The sequence below is a fragment of the Abramis brama genome (genome assembly GCF_963993115.1).
Source record: "Abramis brama genome assembly, chromosome: 6".
Classification (NCBI taxonomy): Eukaryota; Metazoa; Chordata; class Actinopteri; order Cypriniformes; family Leuciscidae; genus Abramis; species Abramis brama.
In genome coordinates, this window is record NC_139968.1 from 46,610,186 (window position 1) to 46,632,270 (window position 22,085).

General features: G+C 36.8%; 3 protein-coding genes across 5 annotated transcripts; 2 read left to right on the top strand and 1 right to left on the bottom strand.

The window, feature by feature from the left end:
- Positions 1-12: 12 nt before the first annotated feature.
- Positions 13-2,542, bottom strand: pth4 (parathyroid hormone 4). Of its 2 annotated transcripts, none has more exons than XM_084116393.1 (2): positions 2,401-2,542; positions 13-1,379 (listed from the first exon to the last, which is right to left on the bottom strand). In XM_084116393.1, exons 1-2 carry the CDS (start codon positions 2,490-2,492, stop codon positions 1,115-1,117), a joined length of 357 nt encoding a protein of 118 aa, XP_083972519.1. In that variant the 5' UTR covers positions 2,493-2,542; the 3' UTR covers positions 13-1,114. The 2 variants fall into 2 exon arrangements, with proteins under 2 accessions (XP_083972519.1, XP_083972518.1); XM_084116392.1 differs by having other exon boundaries at positions 13-1,382.
- Positions 2,543-3,798: 1,256 nt separating this feature from the next.
- srsf3b (serine and arginine rich splicing factor 3b) lies at positions 3,799-8,978 on the top strand. The gene is made up of 6 exons (XM_084116774.1): positions 3,799-3,924; positions 5,805-6,015; positions 6,101-6,235; positions 8,070-8,108; positions 8,358-8,444; positions 8,528-8,978. The coding sequence occupies exons 2-6, from the start codon at positions 5,813-5,815 to the stop codon at positions 8,553-8,555; spliced, it is 492 nt and encodes a 163-aa protein (XP_083972900.1). The 5' UTR covers positions 3,799-3,924; positions 5,805-5,812; the 3' UTR covers positions 8,556-8,978.
- Positions 8,979-12,995: 4,017 nt separating this feature from the next.
- cdkn1a (cyclin dependent kinase inhibitor 1A) lies at positions 12,996-18,109 on the top strand. 2 transcript variants are annotated; one of them, XM_084116543.1, is made up of 3 exons: positions 12,996-13,179; positions 15,241-15,607; positions 16,611-18,109. In XM_084116543.1, exons 2-3 carry the CDS (start codon positions 15,244-15,246, stop codon positions 16,664-16,666), a joined length of 420 nt encoding a protein of 139 aa, XP_083972669.1. In that variant the 5' UTR covers positions 12,996-13,179; positions 15,241-15,243; the 3' UTR covers positions 16,667-18,109. The 2 variants fall into 2 exon arrangements, with proteins under 2 accessions (XP_083972669.1, XP_083972668.1); XM_084116542.1 differs by lacking the exon at positions 12,996-13,179 and adding an exon at positions 14,525-14,798.
- The last annotated feature ends 3,976 nt before the right edge of the window (positions 18,110-22,085 follow it).

Consider the following 22,085-nt stretch of genomic DNA (forward strand, 5'->3'; position numbering starts at 1 on the left):
AAAAATACTATCTGTTTATATGCACACATACAGATAAATATCATAACGGAGATATTTGAAACCCATCATACACATTCTCTATATAAGTAAACAAAACACGTACAAAACAAAAACACCATAGTATTTTTTTATACGTATACCAAGGTAATGTTTTTGGACGTGTACTAACCAAGGTAAATCACGGTAAATGTAAAAGACTTCCAGGCAGATTTATAGGTGAAGATCACGGGTGACGGTTAATCTGCGCGGGCAGACGTAGAAAACGCGCCAAAACTAGATCGCTTACATTCTAATCAACACATTTGTCTTTACAAAACTAAAGCAGTTTTGTTTGTATATTATAATGATAGCGATCTAGTTTTGTTCGGTAAAGTTTCTCCACTCACTCAGTCTCATAGAGACAGAGCGCATTTAGGCCACGCCCACCGGGCGAGAAAACAATCCCACCGTCTCCACTGACTCTGTACTGTGTGAAGTTGCCTCCTCGTCATTTATGACATATAACAAAACACAAAACAGTGTCTAAAAGCCGCTATGTGACGAGGTGTACAGCAAACAAGCTAAACAACCCAGAAATACGTGTTTATAAGCTGTAGACCCCTAAAAACGAGCGTTTAAAGACACAAAAGTGGAGACAGGCGATTGAGAGAGAGAGCAGCGTGTCATATTACTCTGAGAACTAACGTAATAATAGCTTATCTTACAGAAATATAATATATAAAACTGACATTTGGATATTTGACTTACCAGTTACTAAATGTTATTTCACACATAGTGTATTTTTAGTGCATACTGAGTGTCAGGATCCCACAGTTTACCCATTCGTTCCAGCCGGTATCCACTTTTGTATCCTTTAAATGCTCGTTTTTTGGGGTCGACATCTTATAAACACTTATTTCTGTTAGCTTGTTTTTAGCTTGTTTGCTGTACTCCTTGTCACATAGCAGCTTTTAGACATTGTTTTGTTTTATGTTTGTTTAACCCTAAGGCAATACAAAGTCTATGGAGACGGTTGGACTGTTTTCCCGCCCGGTGGGCGTGGCTTCAGATTATGATGCGTGTCGCTCTGTCTCTATTACAGACGGGTCGGACTGTCCTTGGTCAGAATAGGTGGTTATTTGTCTGCGTGCAGTTCTGGCGTGAGGTGAGGTGTGTACATGTCTCTCAGCAGCGTCTCTAGCGCCCTCTTGTGGCCGGGCTGAGAGTAGATCTGCCCCGGAGCCCGAGAGCGCCACCTGCTGTCCGGGTCCTCAGGGGTCACGGTGCGCATCTGGGCCGTGTGGAGACCCTCGATCGCACTGGACAGCCAGATCAATCTCTTCAGGCTCTGGATGGAGCGACCGCGATCATGCATCAGCTGATGCTCAGTCACCGCTCGTCTGCTGAAGAGAGACATATAACCTCAGAACAACCACAGAGAAGATCGAGAGATAGAACAGATGGATGGATAGACAGACAGACAGATAGATAGATAGATAGATAGATGGATGGACAGATAGATAGATAGATAGATAGATAGATAGATAGATAGACGGATAGAAAGATAGATGATAGATAGATAGATAGATAGATAGATAGATAGATAGATAGATGGATGGACAGATAGATAGATAGATAGATAGATAGATAGATAGATAGATAGATGGACAAATAGACAGATAGACGGATAGATAGATAGATGGATAGATAGATAGATAGATAGATAGATAGATGGACAGATAGATAGATAGATAGATAGATAGATAGATAGATAGATAGATAGATAGATGATGGATGGATGGATGGATGGATGGACGGATAGATAGATAGATAGATAGATAGATAGATAGATAGATAGATAGATAGATGGACAGATAGATGGACAGATGGACAGATAGATAGATAGATAGATAGATAGATAGATGGATGGATAGATAGATAGATAGATAGATAGATAGATAGATAGATAGATAGATAGATGGATAGATAGATAGATGGACAGATAGATAGATAGATAGATAGACAGATAGATGGATAGATAGATGGACAGATAGATAGATAGATAGATAGATAGACAGAAAAACAGATAGATGGATAGATAGATAGATAGATAGATAGATAGATAGATAGATAGATAGATAGATGGATGGACAGACAGATGATAGATAGATGGATGGATGGATGGACAGATGGATGGATGGATGGATAGTTAGATATATAGATAGATGAATAGATGGATGGGCAGATGGATGGACGGGCGGGCGGATGAATGGATGGATGGATGGATGGTTGGAGGATAGATAGATGGATAGATAGCTAGATGGACGGATGGATGGAGGATAGATAGATAGATAGATAGATAGATGGACAGATAGATAGATAGATAGATGGACGGATGGATGGATGGATAGATAGATGTACCTCTCATTCTCCTGACACTGTACGGCTGCGATCACCATCAGGATCATGAAAGCGAGTCGTTGAGATCCTGGAGTCTTCAACATCAGAAACATGAGCTCACACACGTTTATCAGCAGAACTACACTTTACCAACAAACCACTGAGTTCCTGAAGCTACTGACTCTCTTGCTCAGCTCTCAGGGTTTATGTAGACCTCCGCCACCCCGCCACAGGAAGTGACATCACGCACTTCAGAGGAAACAAGCTCCTCCTCCTTGAGCCCCAATTACGCTTTAGTTGCTTCCAGTCATTTATAATGGATGGATCAAACTCCTGATTAATGATGTTCCAGTTCTCATTCACCTCACTGAGCTCAAAGGCTCCTGGGATTGAATTTTGGTTTCTTTTTTGTGGATTGTGAATGTGCTGAGAAAGGCTGAGAGAACCAGCTGACGGAGACTTGGTTTGAGGGTTAGGACACGGATGTGGGGAGGTTTGTTGAAAGGGAAAAACTTCTAAACAATAAAGCTAATGGTGTCCATAACAAGCGTTCTAGTTAAAATGCCTTTTCGTTGGAACTTCAGAACTAAGCAATAGCGCCGACGTGTTTCCACGTCAGAAGAGCTTCGCTGAAGACCCTCGCTCCATAGCGACCGTCTCAGATGTGGTTTCTAAGGGTGAGGAATGCAGTGGATGTCCTGATGATGATGATGAAGATGATGATGATTTCTGTAAAGTCAAACTTCTCTGAATAGCAACCGCTCGGATCCCCACAAACCCACAGAAACACTTTCCTGGGAGAGTTCTGACAAAAATGATCAGTTTGTCTCATGTTAATCCAAACCTCTATAACTCTCTTCCTTCTCTAGAAAACAAGAGGAATATTAGCCTTCAGTGGCCATACAGCATACTATAAACATGTGGAGATAGATAGATAGATAGATAGATAGATATAACTTTTTAGATAGAGATAGATAGATATATACAACTTTTTAGATAGATAGATAGATAGATATATAGATAGATAGATATCACATAATCATAAATTAGATTTAATTTAAAATCTTAAACACTCAAAATTCAAAAACTTTTGAACCTTTTAGGGCTCAATTTTTTGTGGTCAACTTCAAATGTGGAGTTTAGAGTACAAATAATTTTGTAAAATATATATTTTTTGTAAATAAAAATAAAGCATGTTGAGTTCAGTACAGTTACTGTAAACCTGATAACCTTCTTTATATTTTTTAAATGTGTTTTCACTTATGCAGTAATCTGCAGAGTGTCTCTTTAAAAGCAACCAACTTTGGGTCTGTATTCCAAAGCTTTCATGATTTATAATCAACCGACATGAAAAACCCTGTTGTTTTTGAGCATCTCATGATCGATTGCAGTGTCTGAAGCCCCGCCCCTCTGCGTGCGTGATGACGTCCATTACGTGAGGACGTACATTTACGTGAAAGCCTCCGTATTTCCGCGCTGCGCCATTTCACAGCGGATCTGATCCAGGAATCAAACACACACGGTCAGAAACACGCGACACTGACGGTAAATCTACGTCTATTCTCTTTCATTGTGTTCTAATGCATTTCATTCTGTCGTTTGTGTTTTTTTTTTATCACAAGCGTTAGCATACGGTTTAGCCTTTTTGCTCAATTTGTTTTTTTTTGCGGGCGCCATTTTACTATTGACCCAGATTAGCGGTTAGCAGTTTACTCCGAGTCTTTAATTACGCGTGTTACATCAACATTAATCTTCATTATGTTTACAGCAGCAAACGCACGTTAAAGAGACAGTTCGTGTTTCATTGTGTTTTGTAGTTTGTATTCTGTGTTCAGTCGCGTGTGGTTGTCGTGCGCCATTTTGAGCCGCGAACAAAAGCAAAAATAACGCGATTTTTCGTTATGAAAGTTAGGCCTATTTTATTTAATTTTCAGGCGCTGCTCTTATTTAGTCTTTATTTCTAAATGTATTTATTTCGTTCTGCTCTAAATATGTAACAAGGCAGTTTTGTAGTAGATTAAACAATTATGCATATTAGGAACTCAAACACCACAAAGTAAAAAGCGACGGTGTTTGACTCTAAATGGTCGTTGTATCAAGCTCGTCTACAAATTTTTTGGCAAGACAAATACAATTATTTTGTATTATGCCAAGACACCATTCAATAGAGAGAGAGACAGGTATTGGGGGATGGAGAACGAAACCAGCCACACCTCCATTAACATCATCATCATCATCCCTCTCTCTATAGGCATTCTCGGATTTATTTAAATTAGAGTACAACCGATACGTGGACTAGTAAGACTGGGTATCGACACACATTTCACGGTTTCTTGTGATTTAAAAACCTTACGAAAATTAACCATGGTTTTACTACCGTTAAAACACACACATGGTTAATATAGTTAAGCAATGGTAACCACAAATTAACAATGGTTTTGCTACACTCACCATAATTTAACCATGATATTTGTAGTAAAACTGGTTACAAATGGTAATGATCCATCAAAAAAACCTAGGCTACAGTTAGCTAACACTTTAACTGTAATAAAACCATGATTTATTTTCATAAGGGTAAATCTCTGGCCATAACATAATTGTTTTCATAACAGTTGAAGAACGGACTAAGGGTGAAAATATAATCTACAGTGCATATATTTATGAAAATGCTCATCTCTATAGTGTTATTTTTCTAGCAAACGGTTGTTGATGGTCATTGAGTGGCTTTTCTGAGGTAAATGTGACTATTGTTTACAAGCTGTTTTATTAACTTATTTCTGCCTTTCGCTGATTGATGGATTACATGAGACATGATTTATTTGTTCTGAATCTTTCATCATTCCCTATTGATGTTCATGTTTATTTGCTGCTGTGACCAGTATTATAGAGGAAGAGATGATCGGTTTAACTGTCAGCACACATTAAACAAACACATTTATTGACTTAATTTCATGATAATATCAACATTTCATATGGATCAAAGCCCAGTCTCGAGTCGCACGGGTATATTTGTGGCAATAGCCAACAATGCATTGTATGGGTCAAAATGATTCTTTTTTCTTTTATCACAAAAATCATTAGGATATTAAGTAAAGATCATGTTCCATAAAGATATTTTGTAAATTTCCTACCGTAAATATATAAAACATTTATTTTTGTGAGTGGATGCAGCACAATCGCCAACATTAATGGACGGCTTTAAAGGAGATTTTCTCAATGTTTTTTTTTTTGCTTGCAATTTTCTAATAGTTGTATCTCTGCAAAATATGGTCCTATCCTAACGAACCATACATCGATGGAAAACTTATTTATTCAGCTTATGTATAAATCACAATAAATAAAAATGGACCCATGTGACTGGTTTTGTGGTCCAGGGTAACATCAAAAATAACAAATGTAACCCCTCATACTCTTGTGTTGTGCAGATTGAGCCATGCATCGCGACTGCCCTCTGGACTGCAAAGTGTACGTTGGGAATCTTGGGAATAATGGGAACAAGTCGGAACTGGAGAGGGCGTTCGGCTACTACGGGCCCCTGAGGAGCGTCTGGGTGGCCAGAAACCCTCCTGGTTTTGCATTCGTCGAATTCGAAGACCCTCGTGACGCCACAGACGCCGTCAGAGAACTAGACGGACGGTGAGTGTGGATCTTAAAGCTAGTTATCATCATCATCATCAGCAAATTACTTCACGACTTCTGGTCTAATCGACGGGTCACGCAGGACTCTCTGCGGTTGCCGAGTGAGGGTGGAGCTGTCCAATGGCGAGAAGCGAACTCGTAACCGGGGTCCGCCTCCATCCTGGAGCCGACGTCCACGCGACGACTACCGAAGGCGTAGCCCGCCTGCCCGGCGCAGGTAAACCCGTTCTCCCGCTCACCTGTCTCTCTGTAAACTGTGTTTCAGAGGAAACTAATGCGATTCTGCCCCCTTCGCCAGTCCTGGACGCCACTGCCCTGCCGGTGCCACGTGTCCCGGTTCTGATGGGCATCTGACGGAGATCTTTAGCTCCTCCATCTTCATTGTCATTGATAACCATTAAAGCAATGATCTGACTGGGCTTCTCAAATTCTGATAGATTTGTTTAAATGCAGATCCGCGAGTGATTATTTGGGCTAAGCTCATCTCATGACGGCGCCCGGGTTGTGTTTCATGCCGAAATTAAAAGTCGGAACAACAAAAATGTGCTTTTTGATTGCTTGTTGGGTAGGCTAACACTTTACAATAAGCTTCTGTTTGTTAATCTTAGTCAACATGAGCTAACAATGAAATTATTATTAGTCTTGGTTAATTTTAAGTATTTTATTATTAAGTGTTAATAGTGTAACGAGTGTATTGCATTACCAATGGGAGCTTATTGTAAAGCGCTACTGCTTTTAGCATCGTGATGGTGTTTTGATGACAATTTAGCACCTTTTTTACACCCAAATTCTCATTACTGCTAATATTAAGTCATTGCGATAATTCAATTTATTTGTTTACTTAATTTAAAATGTAAAGTCTACCATTTATAATGAGAATTTTGGCAGTGATGGATGTTTGATTGTCCTTAATTCCTAAAAATAAGCTTTATTTCGGATTGAAATTTGACCCGGATGCGATTTCGCGCGCTCTTCTTGTGCAGCGCTATTCAATGTTGATTATGCTAACTTTGCGAATTGGCCGCCCAAAGCCCAGTCGCTTGTTTTCAGTAATCTGCTCGGCTCTAGTAATGGTTGGAATGCAATCTTTTGTTGACTTAACTTTACATGAAAAGGTTGTTTTTATTTTCTTATCTTATCATCTCTATATTAATAAAAATGAACCCCGTTGCAGAGTCACCACCATGCCTCTCCTCACCACCCTCTGAGTCAGTCTACTAGTCTTCTTTCAGCATCATGTGACCAGCGTGCCCCAATCAGCTGGCTGGGTTGGTGTCACATGACCCAGGCGTGGCCAGTCATCAGGTCGCACCAGCCCATTGGTTCCTGAGCATGCCGTTGTCAGCTCCTCCTCCTCCTCCAACCTTAACACCCAATCGGCAGCGGCCCACTTCACATTCCTGACCAATCAGCGTTTTACGTTCCCCAATGTCTACACTACCAACCACCAGCAACAGCCTTCGGCTAACCAATAAAAGCAGGAAAAATCCACTACATCCAGCCCCCATCCGCAAGCCAGCTAATCAGCTAGCAGCATCTGGCCTACACTTTCCCGCCAATTCTGCTCCCCGGCCGCCACCCCTTCGCCTTTTCTAGCTTGTTGAAAACCGAAAGACTAGTAAGTTTTTCCTGCTTCATACAGTTTAATGCTGAATACAGATATAAGATGAGGAGAAATCTCCTGTTGAGAGTTGAAACACACAGGGTTGGTATCTTGACTCCGTTAAGATTAGGCAAAAGCTGATGGGGAGCCCAAGCGGAGGTTCAGGTTACATAAGAAGCGTGGGCTTTGAGAGCTGCTCTTGCTTTCTTTCAGTGTCTTCATTCTGTTGGGGTTGTTTGCAGTGCGTTGAGTTTTTCTACTGTGTAGCTCTCTGTACTCGAGCGTAACGCTCTTAGCGAACGCTCATGTGGCGAGATCTCCACTCCACCCCTGTATCAGGGCGGTGACGAGTGTGTGACTGTTAGCAGGCTGGAGTTTCAGGGCTTTTGAGGTGCCTTCGTGTGTCCATCGCCACCGCGTTGACTCGCTCTTCTCTTCTCTTCTTCAGATCGCCCAGGAGGAGGAGCTTCAGTCGCAGTCGTAGCAGGTAAGAGTTTGCGCGACTTTACGCGCAGGAAAACGACACTTTATCAACGTTTTGTTTCATTGAGATGCTATTATAGTAATTTATGGTAACTTTAAATGCGTTTGTTTTAGTACGTTGTTTAAACTAAATTAAAAAAGAATACGTTTTATATTCTTTCGGTTAACGGTTAACACTAATTTTTTTCCCAAGTTACGAACATTTTTACGGTTTTAGTTGACTATAATAACCCTGGTTCTGGACTTCGTCTAGATCTCTTTCCAGAGAGCGCAGGAGGGAGAGGTCGCTATCCCGCGACAGGAACCACAAGCCCTCGCGATCTTTCTCACGATCGAGGAGGTAAGAGTTTCGCTACTTTATATCGTCCAGCCAGGAATGACGTCCAACACCGAGCTCACATCTCGACTTTTTTCCGTTTACAGTCGCTCCAGATCTAATGACCGGAAATGAACCACGACACAGAGAAAAACGTCGTGACGGGAAATCGTCGATCAAAAACTTTGAAAAGACTTTATTGCTCAGAGTCCCCCATTTATTTTGTTTTTTTATGAACATTATTTTAGCGGTTCTGTTTCCTTCTGTAGCTGCAGTTTTAATGCGACGGCATTCCATCTCACACTTTTAAGACTTATTTGTGTTTTTGCCGGTGAATGTGATTGGTCCTGCTGCGATGAGCTCATTTCCTGTCGCCTGAGCTCGACCGCTAGCGTTTTGCTTTGTGTTTGTGTGCGATCAGAGGGGGACGATGTAACGACACTGTGTCGCCAGCAGGGGGTGGAATGAAGAACAGCTTTCATTCTCGTTTGTTTTTTTCCTTGTAGTGTTTGTACTGTTTATAATGTTGATTTGAATTAAAACTCATTACAAAAAATATCCTGTCTCTGTGAATTTTTACAATGTTGTACGTGTTTTAATTTAATATTTGGCCATTTTATAGGGATGTGAATTTAAAGTAAAACTCATCTTTGATCACAAAAAAGACGTAATGCCTTTTTTTTCCCTTGAAGAATAATTCTTCATGCCTTAAAATATCTTGAATGTAACTCGACACCCTTGCCTCGTTTAGTATATGCTATGAATATGCAAATGAGCCCCGCCTCCACTCACTCACTCACTCAGAGATCCACTGGTGGACGATCACACGTTGATCTGATTGGTTACAAGGTAGTTTGTGATGTCAGAAACACCAGCGATTTCAAAGCGTGTTTTTGAGACTGTCTTTGGTTCACTGCAGTTTTAAGGAGGAAATACTCAGCAATGGAGTCGACTTATGCTTTAAGACAAACCATGTGTAAATTCATATCAAAAACACCAGACAAACCACAGATTTTCACCACAGGGGGACTTTAAATCAAATGTTTATTTGTAAAGTTTATCCAAGAATTACAAATGAGGAATAGTTCATACAGGGTTAATCAAGACGTTAATGCATTAGCTTTCATTTACAGCATTTATTATCTTTGCAAATGTTAGATAATAAAAATACAACTGTCCCTTGTTTGTTCGTGTAGTTATTTTAATGTTTAAACATGCAACCTGTGCCTTTTCTTTTTTGTAAATGTAGAATTTAGATTAATGTTATAGTAGTAGAATATTTTCCTAATGAATAACCTTATTGAAATTAAGTGTTACCACAAAACCCCTTTGTTTTTGTAGCCGTTTATAGCGTTAGCATTGTGAACATTTAATGTTTGTGTACAGTAGTTATCACTGACTCGCTGAAAATCCTGGTTAAATATTAAACTATATTGACATCTGAACCTTGTTTGAGGTTTTATTGTAAGTTGTCCGGAGTAAGTGTAATTTGAGATGCCGGTTTTCAGTAAAATGAAAACGGACAGACAGTCAACATTAAAAGTAGAAATATAATAAAGGGAGAAGTGTTCTCAAATACTTGAATGTAATTAAAATGGGTACAGATCATGTGTATCGGTATATGTGCAGTGTTGTTGTAATACCAGCAGAGGGCGACCATCAACTTTACGTTGACTCTTTTATCTGGTTTGCTTGGAGTTTTTAGATGATTGCTTTTTTTTTAAATCCAAAGTCTATTTGTCAACTTGAGCCTCTATGATGGATATATATTTTTATATACAATTTGAACCCAGGGGTTTTCTGGGTTATTTGAACTGGGGACCTTCAGGGGGCCACAAGAGAGAGCTAGGGAGTCTGTACATTTTACAAAATCAGTAAAAATAAGATTAAACTAATTTACAAATAAAAAAAAAAAAAAAAAAATTAAGCAAATAAATACAATAGAATACAAATTTAAAATATTTGTTTAAAATTAATAAAATGATTAAATAAAACATTTACATAAAATTAATTATAAAAATAAATACAATTTGTTTAAAAAAATACATTTTGTAAAACTAACGATTTAATTAAAAATATGAAAACAAAAAAATAAGATGGTTCCGGTCCTTGATTCTGATTGGTTGAGCCGCGTTTGAAGCCGTTGTAAATGACTCCACACACACACACACACACCTGTGACCGCATTACATTAGTGTTACTGCGCATATGCTGTTTGTGATGCTTTGTTGCTGCATGTGTTGCTTAGCAACCTCTTTGGAACTATATTGCTTGGCGGAGGAATAAATGTTATTTTTTTGTTGCTGTTGTTTATTTTATGAATAAAATGTATTAAAATGAATATTTTTATGGAGTTACCGTTTTATAAAAGCAATAAGCCCCTTGAAGCCGTGTTTTATAGTGGATTTAGAACAGCTGAGGGGGTTTTACTCCGCGTCGAGTCTAACAACGGCCCTGTTCTACATCCACTGTAAAACACGGCTTCGCGGGGCTTATTGCTTTATTAAACGGTAACTAATCACACTGATTAAAAAACATGAAATTTGATTTAAATAAAATAATTTTATAAATTAATAAAATACACCTAACACAGTACAGTACTACAATGAGTTGAAAAACGCTATGGTGTAATGTAATAGAAACTAAATATTTTACACATTTATAATATTACTTTTTCACAGTATTAATTGTCTTTATACATAAGAATATTAAAATGCATGAAAAAAGTGCAGATAGTGTGTGGTTTGATGAGGTGTAGTAGTGAATAAATAAATCTGGCCGGATTAAATCCTTCACGCTTCTGCTAAATGACGTCACGATTCAGACCAAACAAACAGTAATAATTCTAGCTTTCGTAAGATCACTGATCACAACTTATGTTATATGACCTCTACTTCAGGGTGGTGACTGACTGGCAAAGTCCTTGACATGTTCACGTTTTGTACCTGCTGACAGAGAATGAGTTATGATGGATTATCATTCATTCTACTCAGTCATTCGCTAGTTTGCAGACCAATAACCATTTACTTTTCCACCATTGTAAATCACTTTTAGCAGTTCACTCGGTATTCTTCTGGTTTGACAAATTAATTTCTAAAAGTACAAATATTCTACGTTTTTTCAATTAATGCGAGCTCATAAGGCTGCATGTATTAAGTTTGAATTCAGTAATATTAATAATTTATCACAAGAGCGAGAGTCTGAATGAATGAATGAATGAACAGAAACTCAAACTTACCCGCTCTTTCCCTCGCTTTACTCACGGCTCCGTGACGTCAGGTTGTGATGAGTCACGCGTCGGGTGACTCACTGCTTTTTTTCCCGCGGCTTCCTCGCCCAGTTGTCTGACTCCCGCCAAACACTAATGAATAGCGGCCATTAATTACACTAAAGAATGGCCTTTCCTGCTGATTGTCGTGGGAAGGATGGACTTCATTACTCGGTCGGTCTCATTAGTGAACAAACTGTGACTGACTAATTGACTGATTTTATTTCATGCTGTTGTGTTTATTGGCACTAAATTAGGGCAGTTATTGTGTTAATTATTTTATTCTGGATTAAATATGACTATGTTTTATATGGAATAAATACATTTGGAAAATGTAAACAGCAAAAAAGCCAGTGCACATTTAACTCAATTTTAGTCAAATTTAACACTCCTGTAATGTGTATATGACTCCCTCCATTTTGGAGTTAAAATAACACATTACATTAATATACTCAGTGAGTAATGTGCATATTTCGCACTTTCAAAAGTGTTATTTTAACTCCAAAATGGAGGGAATCATATTTTTTGAAGTCATACTTTTTGTATTATTAATTTGTGTGTGTGTGATACAAGTAACAATGATGAAATAATCATGTAGTAAAGTTTTTATTTATGAAATGTGCTTTTTGACAAAATTAATCTTTATGTGGGCGGGGAGAACACAGAGATATTAAAATGAGTCAAAAATGATCCAAACTTTTAAAGTCAGTTTTGAAATAAATGTCTTATTTCATATTTTTATGTCATAAGTAGCTTTGAAGTAAGAATTACGACATTTTATGTAATATTTAGACTATTTAATTCATAATTTCTACTTTTATGTCAAATGTCAAGTTTACAGGCTAAAAAACATTTTTAAAAAGCACTTTTTGTGGGTTAAAACAGCAAGTTTGGCTCAGCAGCAGCAGGGATAAAAACAAAAATATTAAAAAACATTGTTTTTAACAGTAAGAAAGTTTTCAATTATTTCTAAAAGCTCCTTTCTGTTGAAGAATAGTCCTATTTTTCTTTTCTTTTTTTGCTGGCTATGTGCATGTACTTTTTTTTGTAATTTAACTGTTCATGCAAGAAAGGCAAATAAACGCTTAAAACAAATAGTGTGTGTAATATATATCGGGCGGATCCACTCAGTAACTTAGGAACCTTCTGTTCTGTGACGCAGATCCACAGGAATGCTCACGTGAAGGCGCGTTCACGCTGCTCGTGTATTTATCGGGCACAGTCCACGTGCTGTGCTCACTAGGCCCCGCCCACAGTCTAGACACGCCCATCGGAGTTCGTAAAGTTCAGAAAGTCCCTCCAGCACTGAAGAAGAACATCTCGTATCCACTGCTACTCTCGCCCAGGATTGAGTTTCTCCACTTTACCTGAAGACACTTCTAAAGTTCAGTTTAAACTCGACACTGCTGTCCAGGACACCTGAAACCACTCAAGTTCATTCAGCAAACAGCGATTTTACAGATTTTTAACACTCGTCAGAAGCCAAAACATGTAAGTTGCTTGTTTTTCATCGTTTTTCATGTTCATGGCGTTTGTTTAAAGTTGTTATCATTTATCACAAGAACGTTAGGCAAACTGTTAATACAACTAGTTTAAATTCTTGGCTGTTTGAATGTTAATGTAAAGTGAACTCATGTCACAATCGCGACCTGTTTTCTTTCCACCGGCTTACACGAGACTTGTGTTCACGTGGACCCAGAGAGTAGAGTGGGCTTGTCTGCGTCACTTCTGACCAATCAAACAAACGCTCGCTTTCCCGCCGCCGTCTTGAATTTATTTTCGTAATGAACTTTATGTTCCTTCACATGGACTCAATGGCACCTTTTGTCATGACATCATGAATGATAGATCATATATTTTCTAAATAAAATATGAATAAAAAATGTATGGGCTGAAATCTTTGACAAATAATTGATACATAATTATATATTTATTATTATATATTTATTAAATTTAATATGTAATAATGTCAGATGCTGACACTTTGATGTGAACTTTGGGCTGGTTTGTCAGCCCTGTCATATTAAGAATGTCAAAAAAAATGTTTTATATTTATTATATTATCACTAGTATTAAGCCTATTTTAGTTAAATAATAGTTAATTATTGAGTTAAATAATAATAATAATAAGCAACTTAAATAAAAAATGTTTAAACATTATCATGGAAAAAAAGATAGGCTAAAATCTTTGAAAAAATTCTTATGACAAAATAATTGTCTGTCATAATTTAATTTTTAAGTCATAATTTTTACTTTTTATGTCATAATTTCGACTTTTATCATAATTTAAATTTTTTGTCAATTATGACAAGTAAATTTTTGACTACTAATATTTTCGACTTTTAAGTCATAATTTCGACTATTTTAAATGTATGATATTACCACAATTATATTTTTAGTTAAATAATAGTTAATTAATGAGTTAATAACAAAACCAAAACCAAAACCCAAAAAAAAAATCTCAGAAAAAAGATGGGCTAAAAACTTTTTAATAAAATAAATATAAAATGATTGATTATTTTAATCAGGAAAATAATTACAAATTAAAATAAAAAATATTTATTACATTTTTATAAGAGATTATGACACTTTCATGTGTTGGTTTGTCAGTCGTAAGAATCTCAAAATTATTATTTCATTATTATTATTATTATTATTTATAATAAATATTTTTTTATTTATTATATTAGTAGTATAAGACTACTAAGTAATTTATAATACAAAAGTATTCTTTTAGTGGTTTGGTATGAATATTCATTCAATTTTATAATTAGTGAGACGTCCCTCATGTATGATGGAAATATTTTAAGTATTTTATTTACTTGTATATGTATATATACTGTGTATTCAGAGCTGATCGTGTAGTTTAGTAAGATGGTGGCCCTCTGCTGGCCAGACGCGCTCACTGCAGTCAGAGGAACATGTCCACACATGTCTCTGCACCTCACGATGACTCAAAGCAGCCTTTAAAAGCTGATCACAGAACAGCAGAAACACGCACACATGAGGAGACGAGACAGACACGGCAAGGTTTGCAGGAGAAATCAAAAACACGGGTTGGGTTGTGCGTTCAAGTCCTCCTGGGAAGTTCGTGTTTATGTGCAGTATATGTGAGTAAGATTGCGGTTTACTTTCTAATTAATTACACAAAAATACAGCAAGGTTCTTAAATTCTACTACTAGTAAATGAATAACAAAGATGTGCAATATTATGTGCTCTGCTTTTTTATGTTTTTAATTAATTTAAGAAGCCTCTGCAAACCATCATATTCTGTGCAGGCATTTAGCTTCGCTGTAAATAGAAAAGCCTGACAATATCACTGCTAATATATTCCGCCATGTTTCTCACTGACACGCCCACAACTCGTAAAGATCGAGGCTTAAAGAAAATCCCGAGCTTCCCACTCGTATTTACGACATTGTGGTGGCGATCATGTCCGTTCAACTCGTAAACAAGATGTTCTTTACGAGATGACTTGAACGCACCACGTGATGTTCAGAGACGGTTGGTTTCCTCACTAGTAACCGTCACTCTCGTGTCTTTTGCTTCAGAAAATGGCGGCACACAAGCGGATCCTTCGAGCCCTCGGAACCGGGCCGACGAGAAGAAGCCTGTTCGGTCCGGTGGATCGCGAGCAGCTCCAGCGCGAGTATCGCGACGCGCTGAGGAAAGACCTGGAGGAAGCGTCGCGTCGTTGGAGCTTCGACTTCGTCGCGGAGAAGCCGTTGGAGGGCGGAGACTTCCGCTGGGTGGGCGTGTCCGCCGTGCGCGTGCCCGTGCTGTACCGGAGCTGTGAGGACGCACGGAATCCCGGAGGATCACCGGGAAAAGAGAACAGATTCGGATCGGTTCCGCAAGACGTGGAGAAAACGCCGGAAAAGAGAGCAGAGATGAAGAGGAAACAGACGAACATCACAGGTGAGAGATATACACTATTCATCTCATGTTTTGGATTTGTAAGATTATTAATGTTTTTTAAAAGAAAAACACCAAGGCTGCATTTATTAGATTAAAAAACAAACAAAAAAAAAACAGTAACATTGTGAATTATTATTATTATTATAATTTAAAAGGGCGGTTTTCTATAATAAAGTGTAATTTATTCCTGTGATCAAAGCTGAATGTTCAGCATCATTACTCCAGTCTTCAGTGTCACATGATCCTTCAGAAATCACTATCATATGTGGATCTGATTGAATTATTATTATCAATGTTTTTTAGGATTCTTTGATGAATATAAAGTTTAAAAAGAACAGCATTTATTTTGAAATGGAAAGCTTTTGTAACATTATAAATGTCTTTTATTGTCACTTTTGATCAATTTAATTCATCCTTGATGAATAAAAGTATTGATTTCTTTTTCTTTCCCCCCCAAAAATAATAAAAATTCTTACTGACCCCCAACTTTTGTACGGTAGTTTTTAATGTTACAAAATATTCTATTTTAGATAAATGCTGTTCTTCTGAACTTTCTATTCATCAAAGAATCCTGAAATAAAAACGTAAATAACACTGATAATAATGTTCCTTGAGCATCAAATCATCATATTAGAATGATTTCTGAAGGATCATGTGACACTGAAGACTGGAGTAATAATGCTGAAAATAACAGGAATAAATTACATTTTAAAATATATTAAAATAGAAAAGTTATTTTAAATTCTTATTGTCATAACATTTAACAATAATACTGTTTTTTTTTAATCAAATAAATGCAGCCTTGGTGAGCAGAAGAGACTTCTTATAAAAACAAAAAATCTTACCGATTCAAAACTTTTGAATGGCTGTGTGTGTATATATATATATAAACTGTTGAATTATCATGTGAGCAATCCTAATAGTTTTTTACATAGGAGTAAAATGCTGAGTAATAATGATGGTGTGAATGACTAATGATAGACGCTTTCTTTTATCCCGACAGACTTCTACCAGGCGAAGAAGAGGCAAGTGGCCACGCCCCGCAAATCAGGACAATAACACACTCAGGAACTCGTGTGTGTGTGTGTGTCGTGCCTGGACTCATATCCTCGTACGTGTAAAGACATTCAGTAACTGACGTGAACTCAGTGGATCTTCTGTTCTTCTACACCGTTATCTACCTTCAGTCTGGAACCTGTCCCAGAACTCTTCGTTTTCTGTCTTCCATCATGTGTTGTTCAGGAATGGGAATCTGTCATTCCTCTTTGAGCACTTCCTGTTTATATGTTTGCATGTCAACGGTTAACATTTACCTGAAAAATCCCTTTAAATTCGATGTGTGGAGGAAAGATTCGAAACATCCATGAATGAATCTTTCAGAATCACGAAATTGCGTAAAAGGATTTCATTATGAACAATGACATATTATAAAACACTGATTTTTTCAGTGCGCACATATTCAAATGTATTGCTTTATTGCACAAAACATGTTGCTAACTTTAAAAACTGCTATTTTTAAATGTTTGGTGCCAATTATTTTATTTTTTTGAGTTATTGTTATTATTAACGTAAACCTCAATTAAGCTGCCAGTATGTTCTCACACACATTCTCGTAACTGAACTGCGATTACGTTATTGCAATGTAATTTTTATTTACAAACACTTGACGTCGTTCGTGAAACACGAGCAGAATCGCTGCAGTTTTTTCGTACGTTAATTCGTACATCATGTTGCGTTAAATTTAGTGCGGAAATTAATGTACGAATGTTTTACACAGACATTTGTTCCAGGGTTATTATTGTTAACTTTAACTAAAACTGTTAAAAACATTTCTGTTAATTGAAATAAAGCTAAATTTTTGTTGGAAAACAAACTAAATTTAAACTGGTTTAACTTCGAACATTAACATTACAAATGTTGCTTTTTGCAGTTTTAAGTGCTAAAAATATTAACTGGTTATAAATGAAAACTGAAATAATTTTTTTTTTTTTACTATAATTAACATGAAAGTATATTATTCAAAATATTACTAAAACTAAAACAACAGCGATTTGTTCTGCTCGTGTTTTGTGATACGGCTTCTGAAACTACAGCATATTTACAAACACTCTCAGTTTTCCTGTTGTCATGGAAATACAAGTAAGGTCGAGCGATAACTAAATAAACGTAATGAGAAATGTGAACGCCAGACTTTATACATTGAGTAATTAAGATAAAAAGCTTTATTCTGTTTAAGTTTTGAGTTCCAGCAAACGTTCATTAAATCTGTTCTAGCTCTTCTCTGATCCAGCTTGGGGATTTCTGCGACCTGTCTGTAAATATTCTGTTAATATCCGGATTATTCGCTGTTGATTGCGAATTGCACTTGTTATTTTGTGTAGTGTTGTGTAGCGTTATTGTTAAAGAGCTCTGAATATATCATGCCATATTTATTTTACTGATGAATGTTGTATTGTAGATTGACATGTAATTGTTATTTTAATAAAACTTCATGAAGAGAAACTCTGGTGTCCGATTTGATTTTGTACGACTAAATCACTACTTAAAATATTCATGCTGTTGATTCTAAAAAATGTGTTTTTTGTGCTGTGAAGTGTTTTGAGGTTAACCATTTTTCTAGGCGGATGAACTACTGGTGTTAGTCGTGTAAACCGGCCCTTTCTCTGGATTGGTAAGTGAATCTATCATATCCGTCTCATGTTAACAAGTTATTGAAGTCGACATGAAATTGCATTTAACTTCCATCATGTGGTGTATTTTCAAATACAGGTTATTCAATGAGTATCTCAATCTTAATGCTTTTTCTTTTGAAATATACTGTCATTTGTACAGAGCCCCTAAAGGGACATGGTGATGTAAAACATATATTTCAATGCTTTTGCGTTTGTCATGTTCTTTGTGTGCGAACGCAAAGTTTCTAAAGGGAGCGCAAAACTTTCACAAGGGAACTCAAGTTTCACAAGGGAATGCAAAATTGTAACAAACCAACACAAAAGTGTTACAAATGAACGTAAACTTTCTCAAGGGAACGCAAAAGTGTTACAAATTAATGCAGTTTCTCAGCGAACGCAAAAGTGTTACAAAATGAACGCAGTTTCTCTGGGAACGCAAAAGTGTTACAAGCTAACGCAAAGGTGTTACGAACGCAAAGTTTCTCAGCAAACGCAAAAGTTACAAAAGACAGCAAAGTTTCTCAAAGAACACAAAAGTGTTATAAGCTAACGCAAAGGTGTTACAAATTAACACAGTTTCTCAGCAAATGCAAAAGCGTTACAAAAGACAGCAAAGTTTCTCAAGGAACACAAAAGTGTTACAAGCTAATGCAAAGGTGTTACAAACGAACGCAGCTTATCAGGGAACACAAAAGTGTTATAAGCTAACGCAAAGTGTTACAAATTAATGCAGTTTCTCAGCGAACGCAAAGGTGTTGCAAACGAACGCAGTTTCTCTGGGAAGGCAAAGGTGTTACGAACGCAAAGTTTCTCAGCAAACGCAAAAGTGTTACAAAAGACAGCAAAGTTTCTCAAGGAACACAAAAGTTATAAGCTAACGCAAAGGTGTTACAAACGAACGCAGCTTATCAGGGAACACAAAAGTGTTATAAGCTAACGCAAAGTGTTACAAATTAATGCAGTTTCTCAGCGAACGCAAAAGTGTTACAAAATGAACGCAGTTTCTCTGGGAACGCAAAAGTGTTACAAGCTAACGCAAAGGTGTTACGAACGCAAAGTTTCTCAGCAAACGCAAAAGTGTTACAAGCTAACGCAAAGGTGTTACAAACGAACGCAAAGGTGTTACAAACGAACGCAGTTCATCAGGGAACACAAAAGTGTTAAGCTAACGCAAAGATGTTGCAAACGAACACAGTTTATCAGGGAACGCAAAAGTGTTACAAGCTAACGCAAAGGTGTTACAAATTAACACAGTTTCTCAGCAAACGCAAAAGTGTTACAAAAGACAGCAAAGTTTCTCAAGGAACACAAAAGTGTTACAAGCTAATGCAAAGGTGGTACAAACGAACGCAGCTTATCAGGGAATGCAAAAGTGTTACAAGCTAACGAAAAGGTGTTACAAACTAACAGTTTCTCGGGGAACGCAAAAGTGTTACAAACTAACGCAAAGGTGTTACAAACTAACAGTTTCTCGGGGACGCAAAAGTGTTACAAACTAACGCAAAGGTGTTACAAACTAACAGTTTCTCGGGGAACGCAAAAGTGTTACAAGCTAACGCAAAGGTGTTACAAACGAACGCAGTTCATCAGGGAACACAAAAGTGTTAAGCTAACTCAAAGATGTTGCAAAGGAACACAGTTTATCAGGGAATGCAAAAGTGTTACAAGCTAACGAAAAGGTGTTACAAACTAACAGTTTCTCGGGGAAAGCAAAAGTGTTACAAACTAACGCAAAGGTGTTACAAACGAACACAGTTTATCAGGGAACACAAAAGTGTTACAAGCTAATGAAAAGATGCTACAAACGAATGCAGTTTATCAGGGAACACAAAAGTGTTACAAACTAACGCAAAGGTGTTACAAACTAACAGTTTCTCGGGGAACGCAAAAGTGTTACAAGCTAAAGCAAAGGTGTTACAAACGAACACAATTTATCAGGGAACGCAAAGGTGTTACAAATGAACGCAGTTTATCAGGGAATGCAAAAGTTTTGCGTGCAAACTGCATTTTTCACTCCCATCTCATAATCTTTCCTTCACCATATACCTTTAGGGGCACCATATATTTGCTTTAGTGCAGTTTAGTTATATTACCATTAACTACCATTAAATTGCTAGACTTTAAAACTTTAAAAACTTTATTGCTAGACTTTAAAAAGCGATCTAAAAATGCTAACATACAGTAGATATTTGACTATTAGTTAAAATTAACCAAATGCAAAAAGGAGGCGGAGCTAGTAAAGAGTGTGCTGAAATGTATGCATTTTGTTAGAATAACGTAGAACATTAATTAAAAAAGTGCATTTCATTTAAGAAATGTTGAAATTTCATGTTGACTACAGAATATGGAAGCTTGCTTCCACCACAAAAAAAATAATAAAAAAATAAAAAAGGTAATTGGGTATTTTCATTTCACAATTCTGACTTTTTTCCTCGAAATTATGAGTTACACGTTCCCTGGCGGAAACGTTTAAATCCATACTTTTAAAACCGTGTGTTAGTTGCGAATATACACTACTGGTCAAAAGTTTTAGATCTGTAAGATTTTTTATGTTTTTAAAAGAAGTATCTTCTGCTCACCAAGGCTGCATTTATTTGATAAAAAACAATAAATAAATAAAAACAGTAATATTGTGAAATATTATGACAATTTAAAATGACTGTTCTCTATGTGAATATATAGTAAAGTGTAATTTATTCCTGTGATCAAAGCTGAATGTTCAGCATCATTACTCCAGTCTTCAGTGTCACATGATCCTTCAGAAATCACTCTAATATGATGATTTGATGCTCAAAAAACATTCATTATTATTTTCAATGTTGAAAACAGTCATGTACATTTTTTTTTTTCAAAATTCTTTGATGAATAGAAAGTTCAAAAGAACAGCATTTATTTAAAATGTCACTTTTGATCAGTTTAACTCATCCTTGATGAATAAAAGTATTGATTTATTTGATTTTTAATTATTAAATTAAAATTCTTACTGACCCCAAACTTTTGAACGGTAGTGTTTAATGTTACAAAATATTTCTATTTCAGATAAATGCTGTTCTTTTGAACTTTCTATTCATCAAAGCATCCTGAAATAAAAATGTAAAAAACTGTTTTCAACACTGATAATAATCATAAATGTTTGTTGAGCATCAAATCCTCATATTAGAGTGATTTCTGAAGGATCATGTGACACTGAAGACTGGAGTAATGATGCTGAACATCAGCTTTGATCACAGGAATAAATTACACTTTACTATATATTCACACAGAGAACAGATGATTTACACTGGAATAATATTCCACAATATTACTGTTTTTGTTTGTATTTCTAATCAAATAAACGCAGTCTTGGTGAGCAGAAGAGACTTCTTTTAAAAACATTAAAAATCTTACGATCCAAAACTTTTGACTGGTAGTGTATTTCTGTAAACAAATCAACACTCTTTTCCATCGCAATCTCCTGAATGCCACAGATGTCAACAGTGTTCATTATCCTCAAAAAAATAGTTTGAATAAGAAAAGTGACGTCGCATGCGTGTAGCGTGTGTCTCATGTTTGTGTGTGTGTGTGTGTGTGTTGCAGGTGCTGCTCTTCAACATAGTGACCCAGATGTTGTGAAGGGTGTTGCTATGAAACGGACGTCAGCGTTTCCCATCAGCCCCTCCTGTCAGTTTGGGAAATGTCACACACACACACACACACACACACATTATATACATCCCTTAAAATGTGTTTCTCACTCAGAAACACACCCCAATCATGCCCTCATGAACAGACACAATGATACGCACACGCATAGATTTAACTGCAGT